The sequence below is a fragment of the Panthera uncia genome, chromosome A2 (assembly GCF_023721935.1).
Source record: "Panthera uncia isolate 11264 chromosome A2, Puncia_PCG_1.0, whole genome shotgun sequence".
In the NCBI taxonomy this organism is placed as follows: Eukaryota; Metazoa; Chordata; class Mammalia; order Carnivora; family Felidae; genus Panthera; species Panthera uncia.
Window position 1 is genome coordinate 60,073,486 of NC_064816.1, and position 18,602 is coordinate 60,092,087.

The following is an 18,602-nucleotide window of genomic DNA, read 5'->3' on the forward strand; positions in this document are numbered from 1 at the left end:
GGAGAAACGGGAGAAACGGGAGAAACGGGAGAAACGGGAGAAACGGGAGTGGAGGAGGAACCGCTCAGGTTTAGACACAGAGGGGAAATAAAGGCATACGAGGGGACCTTAAGTCTAAGTCCAGTGGGGTCAGGCTGTCGGGCCAGATTAACACAGCAGCCTGGACGACCAGCAGCCGTCCTCCGGAAGCTTCTCCTTAGGCGCAGACCCACGCGTGGTGGCCGGGCGAGGCAGCCGAGCCAGAGTGGCTGCAGGGCCCCGGATCAGAATCTCCAGGTGCTGCTGAATCCGGGAAAACTGCCCTGGGAAACGGGCCCACGTGACCGAGCTGTTCTGCACTTAGGAGAGTGCACAGATGCGAGACCCGCCCCCCCACCCCCTGCAGGCGACCTGAACGTGCACTCACTGCACACGGCCTTTGTCGGGTTCACTTGCTGTCCGGCGAGGAACTGCAGGAGCCTCCGGATATCGATGCGCACCTCGGCCATCTGCTCCGGGTTTCTATCCTGAGACGCGTCTTCAGAGGCTGAAACGACACACACAGCTCGGGGGTCGGGGGAGCCCGGAGGCGGCAAGCTGCCTGTTTAGATCAATGATCCACGTGACTGCTGGCTCTTGGAGCCTGGAGATGCTGCCAGACGCTAAGCGAGCATTTATCAAGTCCTTCTCTTTAAACTACATGGCAGATTTCCAGAGAATCTTCACTTACAGTGACATGAAATCTGACCTGCTGTCCCCACTGCAGTGGAAGAAAACGCATGTGTCAGTCCCCTGACATACACGGAGGAGCGGGACTGTCAGGCGCTAATACAAGACTGCCTGTTCTAAAGTGGAATGAAACGAGAGAAAAGGTCCTTGCAACTCCGGCAAACACCAGAGACCAGACCCTCTGTGCAATTTATCAAACTAAAGAAAGCCAGTGTCACCAAGCTCAGTCCCCCCGCACAACGATTAGCAAAGCCTGCATCACGCGGATTTCCCTTGGCAGGAACGTACGCCCTTCGCCACCAAGTGAAAACCCCTCGCTACGCTATGCCACGACGGGTCATCGACAAGCCAACTTGTGGTGATAGATCCGGACTGTAAAAGTGGTGGCCCATCCTGTGTTCGGGAGGGAGGCTGCGCAGAGCTGAGCCGGTTTCACACGACTGGCGCACGTCCCCGGGACCCTGCCTCGCGACCGCGGCACCACCCGCTGAGTGTGTCATCCAGGCCTCGAGCCCTGCAGGCACAGACCACCCAGTCAGGGACCCCATTGTCCCCTGCTATTGAACTGGTCCCACGGTCTCTGTCGCCGTGTAGGGAGGAAAAATCTGTCAGGTGAGGAAGGCATCTATCTGTTAATCTGATTTCATAAACACTTGGGACGTACGCAGGAGGGAGGAGACCTTCTCCACCTTGTGATGCCGCCCCAGGTGAGAAGCGGGCAGACGGGCACTGAAGAGCCGCCAGGGCTCCGGGGGACCAAGGGGCAGGCACCGCCCTCAGGCCTGGGAGGCCGACCTTCCCTGCTCTGGCCTCGGCTGTCTATTCTCTCCCTGAGCGTGAAACTCGGGCAGCCAAATTCCACCCGTTTTCCAGGCAGAGATCTCAGCAACTGTGCACCTGAAACAACGTATTAAAGGCAAAACACAACCCGCCAGAAAACTCACCTGACGGAGGGTTCCCGAGATCCTTAAAGTGGGTTGTAACGCACACTAGCTCCGTTTCTATTTTCAAGTTCAATTCTCCATTTAGGTTTGCTTCAATGATCTGCAAATTGAGTATTTTACAGTCTTAAAAAAGCAAAGCAAAACAAAAGGGGTAAAGGGGGAAAGAAGACATCAGCTTCCACGAAACCAGGTGACAAGGCCACCCCATGACGGCACCAAGACCCACCCAGCACCAGCGACACAGGGAGCTCAGAAATGCCCAGAGGGGGCCCCTGAGTGGAGGCCCGGAAGCCGTGGGGGGGGGGGGGGGGGCTGCCAGGGCACATGGGGCAAGGGGCAGGGGAGGCCGCAGGAAGAGCCTGTGATGAGAAGAAACCCCGGGAGCAAATGTTCAAGGTGAGCGAAACAGGGGTGTGGGGCTTACAGGAGAGAAGGAGAAAGAGGGAGAGGTGATGCGGGGAGGGCTGCTATGGCACGCAGGGGGGCGGCAGCGTGCTGTGACAAGCTGTGGCCACAACAGGACTGAGAACGCGGAGTTCTGGAGCGAGAAATCATCTGGTCCGCTCCCACGGCTACAATGAAAATCCACGCTCTAAGAGAACTCCTGAAAGGTCTGTGGTCAGGGTCCAAATGGAGATCTTGTGGCAGGGGGATAAGGGGGAGAGAGAGAGAGAAACCCCTGGCCAGAGGGCATCTGGAGCCCGCAGGTGCTACAGAGTGGACGCGAAGTGTAAGGGATTAGGTCTGGCTCATCAAGGGGACAGATGAGAAAAAAGAGCCTGAGTCAAGAGTCGGGGGAGCTGGGAGGTGACCAGACCTCATGCAGGCACAGAGTGGGAGCGGATGAGATGAGAGGATCGAGGATCGCAGAGGGAAGGAGACCAGGAAGGCACAGGTGGGCCCAGAGAGTGCAGTAAGAGGAAATGAGATGGACGGACAGACGAAAAACAGGAATTATGGAGCAACAGAGAGACCACACGCCCTGAAGAGAGCCACAGGTAAAACACGAGGAAGTCCACGTCGTCCAAAAGGAGAGCCAGAAGAGGGGCCACCTCCGGGGACGCTGCCCGCGCCTTGAGGGAAACTGGCCCCAAACAGCCCATGGTGGCTTCTGAGGGGATGGAAAAGCCCCCAGTCCCTCCCCAGGCCTCTCCCCCCTCATTAGAGCCCCCTGCTCACAGGGAGACACTGGAGGGGCCGCACCGGACCCCGTGCACCTAGAGACTAACCGGTGCTGCACCTAGAGACTAACCGGTGCTGCCTTCCCAAGTGACCAGATAGACTGCCGCTCTACAGGACTGTGAGCCCTTCACCGTCCCTGTGCAGTACAACCTGCATCCCCACCGCCTACGGGCAGAGACCGTAGAACCACGCTCTGCTCTGACAACTACTACACACGGGAAGGGACCAAGGAAATTAGAAGCTGGCCAACTGCCCTGTTTTCAGCTGGCCGCACCCTGGGTCATAGCTACAAATGCAGCATAACCACAAAACCTTGAGAATTCGTGGGAATGTGACCCTCTATTTAAAAACCAGGCGCGGAGGTTGGCAGGGGAGATTTCCAAGTTCAGAAAGGTCTGGAAACGTTGCAGCGTCCAGTCGCTGGTGCCCCTCCGCACCCCCAGCACGCAGGGTGCCGGCCACCCCACCCCCACCCCCCTGCCTCCTACCCCCCCATCCCGGCCTCTCCCCTGCCTGTGAGGGGCAGCACACCACCCCAGGACCCACCTCCCACCCTCCCATCCCGGGGGCCTCTCTCCGGCCTGTGAGGCTTCTGAGGGTCAGACAACATTCCTTCCAAGCTCCACCCTCCACACCAACCCTGGGGTTTTTTTAACGGGACAGGATCTACCAGTGATGTTCATAGTAAGATCTGTGCCACCGAACAGCTTCCAGTTTCACTGATCTGATCTGATTTCTCTTCCCAAGTCCGCATCTGCCCACTTCTAACGCCCAGCAGGTCTTGGGGAGCCTGTGTGGCAGTTTGCAGGTCAACATCTTGTTCACCCACCAGTACAGGACGGCGTGTGAGGCAGCGGAAAGACAAAGGGGCAGCGGGGGACCTAGGATGGTGGAGGTGCCCTGCCTGCACGCTGGAGGCAGCTACGTCTACCTACACTGAGTGAGCAGCTTAGTACCCCTCATTCATATTCCTTGACACCGGTGAACTCCGAGCATTTCTCATTCTAGAAACAAAACCAAAACCTTTCTGAACTTGACTGAGCTAGTATTTCTGAGGGTTTTTTTATTATTACTTAAAATATGTTTTTTAATGTTTATTTATTTTTGAGAGAGAGAGACACAGAGTACGAGTGGGGAGGGGCAGAGAGGGGAAGACCCAGAATCCGAGGTAGGCTCCAGGCTCTAAGCTGTCAGCACAGAGCCCGATAGGGGGCTTGAACTCACGAGCCACGAGATCATGACCTGAGCTGAAGTCAGATGCTTAACCGACTGAGCCACCCAGGCACCCTGGCATTTTTTTTTTTTTAAGGTTATAGTTTTAAGTAATCTCTACACCCAACGTGGGGCTGGAACTCATGACCATGAGATCGAGAGTCACATGCTCCATGACAGAGCCAGCCAGGCACCCCTGAGGCTTTTAACATTAAGTAGAAAACAGTCCTCCAACTTCACGGTTGCATAATATCGGAATCATGCCTTCAAACGTTAAGCGTTTCTTGTCAACTTTATTGGTGAACCCAGAAATACACCGTTGTATTTCTAAGCGCACTCCCATAGAATCTGGAAACACTATGGGATTAAAACAACACACAATAATCTGTAAACTCTCGCTGCTCTTGAAAAACAGTGGTTTTATATAGACTTAATTCAGGAAAGCAGCTCACAGTGGTTCCGGATTCACTTCAGCCTTTAACGCTCTCTTCCACTTTCTTCTGAATCCAGAAATCTGAGACATCACACGATTAGCTCTACGTCCCCTGAGCACAGCCAGTGTCTGGTGCACGGCCACCGTTCTGCCACTACCCAGGGAGGGAACTGACAAACGACGGGTCTCTGACACCTGGCCGCTTATGTCTACTCTGGAACTCACCAGAACGCTGCCCTCACCAACATCCTCTGTCTCTTAAGGGTCTAGATGGGATCTTGCTTCTTCCAGTGATCTTCTCAATGGTAATTACCTACCACTCTGCAGCGCTGACTCAATGTACTGAGCACTGAGCATAAGGTACCTACCTCTCCATCTGTGGAAAGTCGCAAAGCCCCCGTGAAGGTGCGCGATCCTGCCCACTTCGGGTGACACCCAGGACAGGGCCCATAGGCTGGGTAGAGTGGCCAGGAGGGGGCCCAGATCTGTGTGGCCCCGAGGACTCCCCTTTGCCACCAGGTCACGACACTGTTCCACCTGCTGTCACCATTAAGCTGATGTACATAGCTCTAAGTGGCTCGTAAGCTAACAGGTGACACATAGCAGGACACAGCTCCCACCATGGGCGCAGGCAGAACCATGTCAGACCCCAGCACACACACACCTCCCATCCTGAACCGGAAGCTCAGGTGGGCTGATAAGCCCTCAGGGGCTGGAGTCTGAGGTGGCACCTGCAGACGGCGGGGACTCCTGGCCCCCGCACATGTCTTCCCTGCTCCTACATGGGTCCCACACGCACCACCCCACGGCTGCATCCCCCACTGAAGGAGGTGGGGACAAGGCTGTGAGTCTCAGCAAGGGCCTCCTAGCGCCTCCAGGACGGGGATGCGAGAGTGCTAGCGCCCTCTCTTCCCTCATTCTCTTGCCACGACCTTCAGATGCAGAATTCTGGTCATCTAGTCATGCTCACTATGCACTTGGCCACTCTGACTTTCCACCGAGTATTCCAGACTGCAGTGGCCGTGCCACAAACTTTTTGTTTTTAAACATTCCAGAGAAGAGAAAAACACCTCCGATGACTCGGTCTGTCTCAGCGACTTTGCTGACTCATTTCCATGGGACCGAAAGAACAAACAACCAGATCCTTGGATTAATTGCCCTGCTTTTCCCTGTGGGCCTCCCTGAGCCTCTCTGCAGGTGCCTGGACTTGCCGCAGAGGCGGCCCCCCAGCCTGACGACTGGCTCGACGTGAAAGCCATCACAGGACACCAGCGTTCTGGGACAGCTCGGACCTGCGCTCGCCGAGACACGTGGTACGTGGACAGGATGCTTGGCTGTGCTGATACCAATGATTTGTTAAAGAAACACACATCAAACGAAACGTGACGCTCTGTCCGGGGCACAAGAATCTGCTGAAAGCATCCCTGACGCACTATAAACACGACTACGAGGGGTCAGGGCAAACACAAAGGCTCCCACTACGAAGGGGGCTGAAAAGCACTAGAACAGCTTCTCAGGGCATCTGAGACTGCAGGCTCTCCACCACAGGCCGGGTCCTCGAGCCCGCCTCGGCAAGGGGACCTGCGCCCTGGGACGCCACCAGGTGAGCGAGGATGCACCCACACCTCTGCCGGGCGAGGCTTCCTCCCAGGACACTCAGCCCGAGCGTGACACCTCCAAGATGCTGGGAAAGCTCTTCGCTAAACAAGTGACCACTTACAAGGTGATTGCTGATGTTTTTCATTTTTTCCACGATGCTTTTCATGGTCTTCAAGACTGGCAAATAGATGCTAACCTGCAGAATGGAGGAGAAAAACCATTAACGCAACCAAGGACGGACGGTGCTCACCACCTATGTCGGAAACGTGCAGTTGCTTAGAAGCTCTGAAATCCTGTTTCCAAGTTGTGGGAACAGAGCTCCTTTAAAACTAGGAAAAGAGGGGCGCCTGGTGGGCTCAGTCGGTTGAGTGTCTGACTTCGGCTCAGGTCATGATCTTGGGATTCGTGGGTTCGAGCCCCGTGTCGGGCTCTGTGCCGACAGCTCGGAGCCTGGAGCCTGCTTCGGATTCTGTGTCTCCCTCTCTCTCTGACCCTCCCCGTTTGTGCTCGGTCTCTCTCTGTCTCAAAAATAAATAAACATTAAAAAATTAAAATTAAAAAAAAAAACAAAATTAGGAAAAGAAAACAACCCTACAACCTTACTGACGCCCGCCTGCCTCCAGGAAACCTTGGCGCCCTTGTCCCCGTGGTGTCCACCTGGTTCCAACGGGGTGGCCCTCCCGCTGACGTGCACCGGTACGCGCCCAGGCGCCCACGTCCCCATGGTGTCCTCCCGGTTCCCGGGGGGCAGCCCTCCCGCTGAAGTGCACCTGCGCACGCCCAGAGGACGGGACTCAGCACAGCCCGCAGGACCACCTGCCACCTCACAGACACTGCGGGTGGGTCGGGCCCCAGCGCTCAGACCCTCAGACCCGGCCCCCGACGTTGCCTGAGACAGCGCGGTCTTCCTCCCGGTCGGTGTGGATGGCCTCCCAGAGTCCAGTAAATAGCCTACGCGGTATATTTTCACAATTCCTTCTTGCTCTGATTGTGAGCAAAATGTAAGGGACCCTCTGGCACCACGCTCACTGTCAGGGGCTCTGGGACTCCTGGCAGCACGCCCGGAACAGCCCCTCCTCCTCGCTTTTACACGAACCCTGGACACCAGTCCTTATGGGACAAGGAAAACTTGAGTTCTGGGAAACGGACAGAAGTGACCTTGCCCCCAAGGACTACTCTAGGTTAGTCTTATGGAAGCACTACGACTGAGCAGGACATTCTCTGTCCTGAGTGTGAAGCGTGTGGCGTTTCTACCATGAGCAGCACGGTCTAAAGGTATTTTATATAAACAACGGAAGGCAAACATTCCAATTTTTTCCCTGGAGAATCCTTTAAAAATGACTCTCGTTTCCTCCCAGGTACATACAATCTTCAAATGAAACATATGGCAAGACCGTAACTAAAATCAGGGACTTCAAACCACACCATTTAGTTTGCAAGCAGAGGACGGGCATCACTCACGTCGGCGTCTGGGACTGTAGGCTCTCGCAGATCCTTCCACAATTTTCTAGGAATGACCCTAACGGGGATGTCATGTGTCACAATGCGGCTACTGTTCGACACTGATAACTGCCGAGAGAGAACATGTTTTCATAACGTCAATGTAGAAAAACCAGAGTAACTGAAGAATAAGTAGAAGCCGACCCCGCATCTACGTGGAATGTTCTCGACTCTTTCACCCGAGTCCATAAAACAAGTACTTCCGGTGTGGTGCCTGTCCTGCTGAGCCCTGTTGAAGTCGGGAGTGTGAGGAGTAAGGCACGGTCCCCATGTTCCAGGGACACAGATGGGTCAGGAAGCAAGAAAACAAACACGACCTTGTCTGAGCTGCATGTGACACACTGGTCACAGCCTGGAGGAAAATGAAGCAGTGACCAGATGAATGTTTGGGGAAGTTCCCAGACGGAGGGCAAGAAAGGCCTCTCCGAGAGACAACATTTCAGATCGTGCCACAACATGGTGGGAAGATGGGGACAAGGGGAACCCTGTCCCTCACTACATGTGAAGCCGTGAGGCAGAAGCCAACCCGTCTGCTGAAGGAACCGTGACTGTTCTTTGTGAGCTCAGCATGCAGCAGCGTCTACACTGCTGGACAGAACCATGTTTATCCGTGTCCAGGGGCTTCCGTGAAACAACAGATTGACGTATCCTGCCCTTTTATTTATTTATTTTTAATTATTTACAATATTTATTCATTTATTTTGCGAGAGAAGGAGAGAGAGTGTGAGCGGGCAAGGGGCAGAGACAGAGGGAGAGAGAATCCCAAGCAGGCCCCACGCTGTCAGTGCAGAGCCTGAGGTGGGGCTTCAACTCATGAACCGTGAGATCAGGACCTGAGCCAAAATCAAGACTCGGAGGCTTAACCTACTGAGCCACCCCGGCACCCCTAGCCTGCGCTTTAAGACAGAAAGCATCACACGTCGCTATCCTGTTTCTCCTTAAACAAGTGAGGAAACACACAAGCTTGTCCTGAGGTGGGGAATACTCTGATTGGCTCTAACATAGTGAACAGGTGAGGAATCCGTTATCAGGAAGAACTTCAAACTGCGCACAGTGCTCGCACCAGAGTGGGGCACAGCACACACAGCACGAGGGGGGGGGAGGCTGCCGATGGGAGGAGCGGCACTGGACTGGCACTAATGGGAGAGGGGGTTTCAGAGAGTGAGAAGGGGACATTCCAAGCAGGAGCCCCAGGGTCCCCAAAGCCTGGGAGCTGGACTAGAATGGGACACTCCGGGGAACCACTTAGACAGTGGGAGTAGGCGATGTGGCTCCAAGATGGCATAGGTGGGGCCATGCACACATGGCTTTGAACAACACATTAAGACGTGAGAACGTCGTCCTGTGAGCTGTGAGTCTGGGGGAAGGGGGACACGTCCTGAGGCAGCAGGTGTCAGATTCTTCTGGGAGCAGCACTGAACACACAGCAATTCTGGGAGACCAAGAGATCACCTAAAGGGGTTACAGATGAGGTAGGGAAAACCCTTCAAAGGGGAAAATGTATAAGAACCATGATTTCTAGATGAAGGGACCACACCTCTAAGAGGAACAGAGATGCAGGGACACGCAGACTGGAGCAGAGGCAGAAGTGTTCCCACAAGGGCAGAGGCAGCGTCCCAGCTGAGTACTGTGTGATTGCAGCACTATTTATACACAAGGGAATCTGACTCCAATAGAAAACAAGTATTTGTGGCACATCTTTGCTTTTAATAAAACCAACTAGGGGCACCTAGGTGGCTCAGCCGGTTAAGCATCTGACTCCTGGTTTCAGGTCAGGTCATGAAATTCTTGGGGTTCTTTCACTCTCCCCCCCCCGCCCCACCACTCTCTGACCCTCGCTCAGTCTCTCTCAAAATAAATAAATAGGGGCGCCTGGGTGGCTCAGTCCGTTGGATGTCTGACTTCGGCTCAGGTCATGATCTCACAGTTCATGAGTTCGAGCCCTGTATAGGGGCTCTGTGCTGACAGCTCAAAGCCTGAAGCCTGCTTCGGATTCTGTGTCTCCCTCTCTCTCTGCCCCTCCCCCACTCATGCTCTGTCTTTCTCAAAAATAAATAAACATGAAATAAAAATAATAAACTTTAAAAAAAATAAAAATAAAACCAACTAGTTTTCCACGTGCTATTAGAAAGCCTGGACTTGTAGCCACTTCTAGCCCTGCTGGGAAGTCCTGGAGCACTCCCTCCTACTCACCAGCTCTATGGAGACCGTGAGGCAGGGGAAGTGTTTATTAGTCAGCTTGATCTTCAAGGCTCTGGCATTCTGGGCAGTTTTCAAAGCTCGAGATAAATTTTCCGACGTCAGCTCTAAATAAATCTCGTTGTTTTCAGCGGAGACACCTTCCATCTGAAATTCACTGAAGAAGTTCTCCTAAGGGCAGGAAAAGAGGGGGCCTCTGTCCCTTTGCAGTGGCCTTTGGGTGCGGTCCACAGGCTTCCAGAACCTTCTGCTCACCTGTTCCAGCTCACACCACATGCTCACGCCTCCGTTGGCCACTTTGTCGGAGAGGATGAAGTTCAGCTTATCCGGGCTGATGCGGAGGGTACAAGTTTTGGCGAGCTTGGCGATCATGTTGCTGACGCCTGCAGCAGGGGGTTAAAGCAAGGAATTACCAGGACAACTGAGCTTAGACAGCCCCCTGAACATGGTGAAACTGCTGGTGGAAAAATAACCCACTGAAAGGGGTTTTAACACGGTCGGTCACACTGGCCCCCAATAACCCTCATACCAGGAGTGACGGAATGAAGAAGGAAGGCTGCGGGGAGGTTAACTGGAGCCCAGTGAGGCATTCACTGGCTCAGCCTGCAATGGGGCCCCCCAGGCCTGCAGCGCAGGGCCAAGGGCCAGTGCAGCCCGACCAGAAGGGATGTCTGTGCTGGACACACTGTCCATCCGGGACAGCAGCAGGTTTAAGATAAAAAACTCCGGGATGGAAATCAAGTTCTGTAAACAATCTTTGGCACCTGCTCTCATGCCTGCCTGTCCCCACCCAGGTCCGTTCACCCAATCCTTCCCGAAGAGAAGCCCCATCCACTCCCATGGCCCCATCCTGCGGGGGGGGGGGGGGGGAGGGGAAGAGGGGTGTCCCGCCCCTTTGGCTCCAAGCCCCCTAATCCCCATCCCTTAATCCTCCCGCGAGCCCACATCCTCGTCCCCCCCCTTCCCGAGGGTTCCCATCCCCACGCCCCCCATCCCCGCGCCCCTCGACCCCCATCCCTTTCCCTCCACCTCTGTCCCCCCATCCTCCCGTGGCCCACATCCCTGTCTCCGTACCGCCACCCCTCCCGCGCGGGCCCACGCCCTCCACCCGCGTCACCCTACCTCTGTCCCCCCACCCCCGCGCCACCACCCCTTCCGTGGTCCCCGCCCCCATCCCCGCTCCCCCTCTCCCGTACCCCCTCCCGCGGCCTCCCGCCCACCATCCCCGCTCGCGCACCCCTGTCCCCCCACCCCCGCGCCGCCGCCCCTCCCACGGGCCCACGGCCTCCATTACAGCCCCGCACCACCCCCACCCGGTCGTCCTGCGGCCCGCGCCCCTCCCCATTCGCCCCCCGGCGCGCGCACTGCCTCCTTCCGGCCCGCGCTCTTCTCTACGACCCGCGGCAGGCCCGGCCCCCGCTCACGTGTGAAGTGGTTCAGACAGGCCGTGTCCACGATCTTGGCCCGAAACTTCATGGCGGGACGCGGGCCCGCGCGGGGCGTCCGTCGGCCGCGGACTCGAGTCTCCTCCTAAGCGTCCCGCCGGAAACGCCGCCGCGCGCTCATTGGTTCCGCCGTCCGGCCCGCCCCGGGGGAGGCGGGGATCCCGGGTGACGTGCCCTGGGAGGCGGGGTCTCGCGTCACGCTCGGGGTCGCACCCACGTGGGAGGCGGGGTCTGGGTGAAGTCTGCGGGAGAGGGAGGTCCCGGGTGTCACTCGGGGTCACATCCCCGGGGAGGCGGGGTCCGGGTCAAGTCTACGGGAGAGGCGGGGATCCAGGATCCCCGGGTCAAGTCTACGGGAGAGGCGGGGTCGGGGTCACACCCCCAGGATAGGCAGGGTTTGGGGTCAGGTCTGAGGGAGAGGAGGGTTAGGGGTCACACTCCGGCTCGCACCCTGGGAGAGGCGGGGTCTGGGTCAGGTCTCTGGGAGAGATAGATCCCGGTGTCACTCCAAGTCACATCCCCGGGTTAGGCAGGGTTTGGGGTCAGGGTCTGGGAGAGCTGGGTCTCGGGTCTCACTTCAGGTCACAAACACTGGGGAGGCGGGGTCCGAATCAGGTCTGCGGGGGAGGCGGAGATCCAGGGTCATGTCCCCGAGAGAGGCCGGTTCTCGCGTCACTCTCGGGATCACACCCCCAGGGAGGCGGGGTCCGGGTCAAGTCTCCTTGAGAGACAGGTCCTGGAGTCTCTCTCGGGGTCACGCCCCCGGCGGAGGCGGGGTCCCGGATGTCAGATGAGGTCACACCGGGGAGGAGGGATCGGGTCAGGTCCGCCAGAGAGGCGGCTCCCAGTCTCACTCAGGGTTACACCCTAGGGGAAGGCGGGGGAGGGAGGGGTTGGTGGGGAGGGCGGTAAGGCGGAGGTCAACGTCCCGAGGGGGCGGGGTCCAGGGCCATGACTGCAGGTGGGGGCGGTGGGAGGGGGGGGGGAAGGGGTGTACCCGGATCTGGTTCTGGTCACCCCCATGGAGAGGTGGGATCTTTTGTCAGTCCCTGGATGGGCTGGTCTAGGGTCAAGCCCCAGGGTGATCTTTTTGTGACTCTGGAGTCCTCAATCCTCAAGAATGAGAAGTGTTTCTGAGGATTCACATTTTGAAAGAATTTTGTGACACCTATTTCCAATTGTTTTAAAACATTAAAAAGATCCTCTCCTGTCTCTGCCCCTCCCCTGCTTGTGCTTTCTCTGTCTCTCCCTCAAAAATAAACCTTAAATAATTTAAAACATTAAAAAGAAAACCCTTGGTTTATTTATAAAAAACTTGTTAGGGTGGCCAGTGACCTTTCAACATTAAATAATATTATCACTTAAATTTATACCTCTCTGGAGTAGGGCAGTTTATAACCCCCCTCCTGGCTCAGATGGCAGTGAGGAGGGAAACACAGGCAAGAGAAATGCAGCTTCAATGAAGCCTCACGGCTCACCGCCCACTGCCGGACGTGACACATGCGGAGGGTCACCTTCCCAGACACCTGATGCGTGCGGAAGGTCACCTTCCTGGAGGAATGCACGGCGCCCCCAGTGCCTTAATGTTTTTGTACCGTTAAAGACCGGAAGTAACCTTATCTTCACGGCACCAGCCCCTCGAGGTCCTGGCAGCCTTGCTTCCGATTCCTCAGAGACAGACTTTAAGTCTTAACCTCCTCCCTCCACTAACTTAAAAGTCTGTAATCCGCCTCCCCTCACAACCCCAGCGCAGCTCTCTCTGCCCGTGGGTCCTGCGTCTGTGCTGTAATAAAGTCACCTTTTTGCATCAAAAATGTCTCAAGAATTCTTGCTTAGCCGTTGGCTCACGAATCCCACTTCATAATCTCATCAGTAGCACCGGTTGTGAATCCTTAGAAGTGAGGGGTTTTTTTTTTTTTTTTACCAACAACAACCAAAAAATGGGTTTATTCACAGGAATAGCAGAAAGGAGAAGAATGCTCTTTTGTGGAGAAAAAGGAGGAAATTGGGAGAGTTTGTTTTCAAAGACGGACTATTAGAGAAAAGCAGGGCTTCTGGGCTGTAAGTTTTCTCCAGGAAGATTTGCAAGGGCGGTACATTTCTTGCAGGAGTTGGGATCTAGACCTTTCCCTGTTGGAGCCTGTAACTGATGTCTTGCTGTGGGCTCTTGGCGGGGGGCGCTATAATTGACACTCCTTCCTGTAATGGTGCGGAGGGGCCCCTTCCCCCTTCTAGCTCCTGGCTCCACTCCCCAGGCTTGGGCTTTCCCTTCATTCTCATATGGTAAAGACGGGGTATGTCAACACTGACCTTAAGCAATAATCCTGCAAGTTTGTCTCAAGATGAATTTTACCAGATCCTAGTTAAAATTCTTTAAAAAAATTTTTTTTAATGTTTATTTATCCTTAGAGAGAGAGAGAGGGAGAGAGAACAGCATGAGTAAGGGAAGGGCAGAGCAAGGAAGGGACACAAAATTCAAAGCAAGCTCCAGGCTCTGAGCTGTCAGCACAGAGCCCGAACCCACAAGCCGTGAGATCATGACCTGAGCCAAACTTGGACGCTTAACCAACTGAGCCATCCAGGAACCACCCCCCCGCCCCAGTTAAATTCTTATAATGTACATGATAGAAATGATGGCAGAGAATTAAAAAAAACAAACAAAATAGGAAATATACCTTCAACTGTATCCAGCCTGGTTTTCCAAATACCATATTACCCATGTTAAGAACGTATTATTTTGGGGGGTGCCTGGATGGCTCAGTCAGTTAAGCATCTGACATCAGCTCAGGTCATGATCTCACGGTCCATGAGTTCGAGCCCCGCATCGGGCTCTGTGCTAACAGCTCAGAGCCTGGAGCCTGTTTCAGATTCTGTGTCTCCCTCTCCCCTGCTCTGTCTCTCTCTCTCTCTCTCTCTCAAAAATAAATATTAAAAAAATGTTTCAAAAAAGAATGTATCTTTGTAAACAATGTTTCATGCAATATTGATCTTTATTATTTTTTAAATTTAATTTTAAATTATCTGTACACCCAAAACAGGGCTCAAACTCACAACCCCAAGATCAAGAGTCACCCCGTTCCACCAATGGAGCCAGCCAGAAGCCCCTGCTCTTTACTTTAAATGACTTAATTTCATGCCATAAAAAATAAAACAGATTTTTTTAAACTCGCCAGGAAGACTTCTGTGATTTTACATTCTGCATAGACAAAGGCCCAAATAATAGAGGGAATTTTGCCCCAGCAATCATAAAATTAAGCTGGAATGATGTTTACTTGAATGGGAAAAGGAATCTTCTGTATGAAGCCTCACAGTTTTCTTAAACTAAATGGATTCAGTAAACCAATAATTCCAGTTCTGATCATTAAATATACAGACACTGCTACCCCAAGTTTTTTCCAAATGAGTGTGGGGTGAGGCGCAAGATCAGCAGTGATCTCTAGAAACCTGTGTGCTCTTGAGTTTTCTAGCACAGAGCACTCTCCCTTTGCTGTCAGTCCAGCCAGTAAACAGCCTTCTGATTTAAAAACCAGCCACACCTCAGCGGTTGGTAAATCAGTCCCAGGAGGATCTAGGGAACAGTGCTGGTGCTGTTTGTTATGTTTGTGTATTGTGCAAGGAAATGCCCTAATTTAGTCCTAAAATGAAAATACAGCTACAGTGTGGCAAATAAAAGCGTTTACTGCCTGTCTGTCCTGGAAGCTGCACATGCCCCATGGGGGGCAGGTGACTGCTCACCTCCAGTCCCTTCGGGGAGGCCCATCTGTGGTCCCCCTGTCACAAGGCAGTGCTGGAAATCCTATGCAAGGGGAAAGAGACTGGCACAGCTCAGAGCTTTTGGATCGGATCTGACAGGCGATATTTCTCTCTTTTTTTCTTTTATGTGAAAAAACTGTAAAATGAGGGTGTGCTTACTGTAGAGGTGGTGTGAGAGCACGCCTTCTGACAACTGTACTGTTTACGGGATGGTTTTGCTTAAATAGCTTTTCAGCGACTTCATCTTTTAGACGTGGAAGGAAAAATACTTCAATAAATTGCATAAATCTTTTCTTAATGTTTATCATTTTTGACAGAGAGAGAGACCGAGCATGAGCAGGGGAGGGGCAGAGAGAGAGAGGGAGACACAGAATCTGAAGCAGGCTCCAGGCTCTAAGCTGTCAGCACAGAGTCTGATGCGGGGCTCGAACCCATGAACCATGAGATCATGATCTGAACCGAAGTCATTCGCTCAACCGACTGAGCCACCCAGGAGCCCCGTACATTTCATAAATATTTTTTAAATTAACATTTGTGGAGCCCACGAGAGCTATGAGGCACAGTGCTCAGGGTTGGGGTTCTGAAGAAGGGGACACCCAGCACCGAGGACAAGGGACATGGGCATCTGTTGGCTACTGTGTCCCACATACAAAGTGCCATTGAAATAGTATCTGTCAGCAGGGTGAGTTAGATGACCATTGCTTCTACATCACCTTCTCCTGATATTATCACTTTGATAACAAACACCCATACGGCAAGCGCTATTACTGCCATCTTATTTTTTTAGATGTTTATTTATTTATTTTTGAGAGAGGGAGAGCAGGGGAGGGGCAGAGGGAGAGGGAGAGGGAGAATCCCAAGAGAATCTGCGCTGTTAGTGCAGAAGCCTGATGTGGGGCTCGAACCCACGAACCGCGAGATCATGACCTGAGCCGAAACCAAGAGTCAGATGCTTAAATGAGTAAACTGGGCGCCCCTATGACCCCCATTTCAAAGATGGGGGACTACAGAGAATTGGGGATGTGAGCCGTGGTCACAGCGTAGGCTGTTTGGCTAACGGGCTGGTTACCTTAGGTGCATTGGTTTGGCAGAAACGGCGACAGCTGGGAGCAGGTGGGAGCATCCCGTGGCCCTGAGGCTCGGTTCGCGGACCCTGCGCTCGAGAGAGGGACCAGATAGGACTGCACTGAAGCTTCCCTTTCCTGTGCCGACATGGTGCCGACATCCCGCCACCAGCACGACCCGTCTGCGTCCTCATGCTCAGGAAGGCACAGACCAGCTCTCCAGCATCTGTCTTCTCTCCTTGTGTCCTCGCAGGGCCGTGGCTTTCAGATGGGCCACGGGCTTCCCTCATGTGCCCAGCCAGCACTGAGCCAGGTCACACTGGGGACCCCTGTCCCAGGTCTCTTGTGCCAGAAGCGTCCCGACTTCCCATTTCTGCATTTTGTCCTTTTAAAAATGTTCTTCCTTCTGTTTCTGTTTCTCATTCTCCCTTTACTTATTTAATATCCACTTTTCCCCCTGGGCCACGGGGAAATGATAAGACAGGACATATGTCCGCCCCGGGGCTCCCGGCACACAGCTCAGAAGACACTTGTCATTTCCTAAGTGACAAGAACACTAGCAGCATCTTACTGCTCTAACATGTGGTCTTTGGCCCCATTTCCCGACTCAGAGCTTGTCAGTCCCTGGGAATTTCCTGGGTGATAAGATCGCCTTTGATTTAATCAGGGGACTCTTGGTGCACCCCATGTAGGGGCTGCTCACCAGGAGACCAAACCGTGATCCTAAGCTTGGAACTTTCAGTCCCACCCCTATTCCCCAGACTGGGGAGGGGGGGCTGGGCATGGAGTTAATGATTGATCACGCCTGAGTGATGAAGCCTCCTGAGAGTCCCAACAGGGGGCGCTTGGGTGGCTCAGTCTGCTAGGTGTCCGACTCTCAATTTTGGCTCAGGTCATGATCTCACGGTTTTTGTGATTTCGAGCCCTGTGTCGGGCTCTGCACTAACAGTGCGGAGCCTGCTTGGGATTCTCTCTCTCTCTCTCTCTCTCTCTCTCTCTCTCTCTCTGCCCCTCTGCTGCTCACACTGCCTCTGTCTTTCCCAAAATAAATAAGTAAACTTAAAAAAAAATTAAAAAAAAAAATCCCAACAGTACGGGGTTCAGAGAGCTTCTGCGTTGGTGGACACATCCATGTGCCGGGAGGGTGGCACACCCCAACTCCACAGGGACAGAAGCCTGCGTATGTGGGACCCTTCCAGACCTCACCTTATGTATCTTTGTCTGGCTGTTCATCCTTGTTCTTTATTATATAATAAACTGGTAAATATACTTATTTCCCCCAGTTCTGTGTTCTGGCAAATAACTGAATCCAAGGCGGGACAGGTGGTCATGAGAACCTCTGATTCATAGCCAAGTTGGACAGATATTGTGGGGAACCTGGGGACCTGCCACTTGGCATTGCAGGTGAAGAGAGTCTGGTGGGACTGAGCCCTTAACCTGTGGTATCTGCACAGGCTCTGGTTAGTGTCTGAACGGAGCTGAACCACAGGACGCCCAGCTGGTGTCACAGACTTGCTTGGTGTTGGGGGAACAAAAGCCCACATCCAGCATCAGAAAGTGGTCAGTTCGTCGTGTGAGAGTAGAGGAGAAACATGGCAGAAATGAGTTTTTCCTTTACAACTATTATGTAAGAAAGCAAAAGATCATGTCATTAAAAAGGTTTGATGTCTAAGTAGGTAATGTTTTCCCATGATCTGAAAACAAAATATTATGCAGTGGGACATTTTGCTCCCACCCACATGGGAATCCTCCTGCTAAACACTGCTGATGAATAACTTTCTAGGTACAAACATGTATATACACGTATTTTTTTTTTTTTTTGCACATGACATCTTGTTGAGTCAGAGGGTATATGCATCTGTAATGTCGCTAGATATCGCCACGTTCCCTACGTCATGGTTGTGCCTGTTCACGTTTTCACCAGCAATGTGTGGGAGCCTGTTTTTCCGAAGCCTTTCCGTTAAAGTGTGATTGAACTTTTGAATTGTTCTAATTTCACTGCTGAAACAAGGTTCCGTGTCACTTTTTCCATTTTTCATAAAACAAATACATTTGAATACCTTTTTACGTGTTTCTGTGAGCCCTCAGTTCATACTTTTGGGCTGTATTTCTGTACCTATTGATATTATTGTTGCCTTCTTGAGACTCTTGACATATGGGAAAGTAAGTCCTTCTGATATCAATGGCAAGTCTTTTTTTTTCCTATTTTGTTTAAGGTTTTGTTGGCCATACAGAGGTTTTTTGTTGTTGTTGTTTGGGATGTAGTGGAATTTATGTTTTTTTCTTTTGTGGCTTCTGAAGCTTGAACCATACTTGGAAAGGTCTTCCTCTAGCCAGTGCCATGCAGGAATTACCACAGGGTTTGTTTTATTTTTATGGTTTAATTACACCTGTTAATCTTTTACCGGTTGGAAGTTCCTCATGTTGTCAAGTGAGAGATATGGTTGCAACTTTATTTTTCTAATGAGCGGATAACTGCCCCAAGCCCAGCCTTGTTTTTCTTTTTCCCTCTTGAGAGGTAGAGCGAGAGGGGGAGGAGCAGAGAGAGAGGAGAGGGAGAATC

General features: G+C 53.1%; 1 protein-coding gene across 1 annotated transcript in view; it reads right to left on the reverse strand.

Annotated features, from left to right (window-relative positions):
• The window catches only part of HUS1 (HUS1 checkpoint clamp component), a 13,162-nt gene extending 1,843 nt beyond the window's left edge, over window positions 1–11,319 (reverse strand). Inside the window, exons 1-7 of the mRNA XM_049641230.1 lie at window positions 11,202–11,319; window positions 10,033–10,160; window positions 9,772–9,948; window positions 7,540–7,647; window positions 6,200–6,274; window positions 1,653–1,752; window positions 407–526 (exon numbers count right to left, since the gene is read on the reverse strand). Coding sequence (XP_049497187.1) covers window positions 407–526; window positions 1,653–1,752; window positions 6,200–6,274; window positions 7,540–7,647; window positions 9,772–9,948; window positions 10,033–10,160; window positions 11,202–11,253 — 760 coding nt within the window. The 5' untranslated portion in view covers window positions 11,254–11,319. The remainder of the gene's footprint in view (window positions 1–406; window positions 527–1,652; window positions 1,753–6,199; window positions 6,275–7,539; window positions 7,648–9,771; window positions 9,949–10,032; window positions 10,161–11,201) is intronic.
• Between the last annotated feature and the right edge of the window lie 7,283 nt (window positions 11,320–18,602).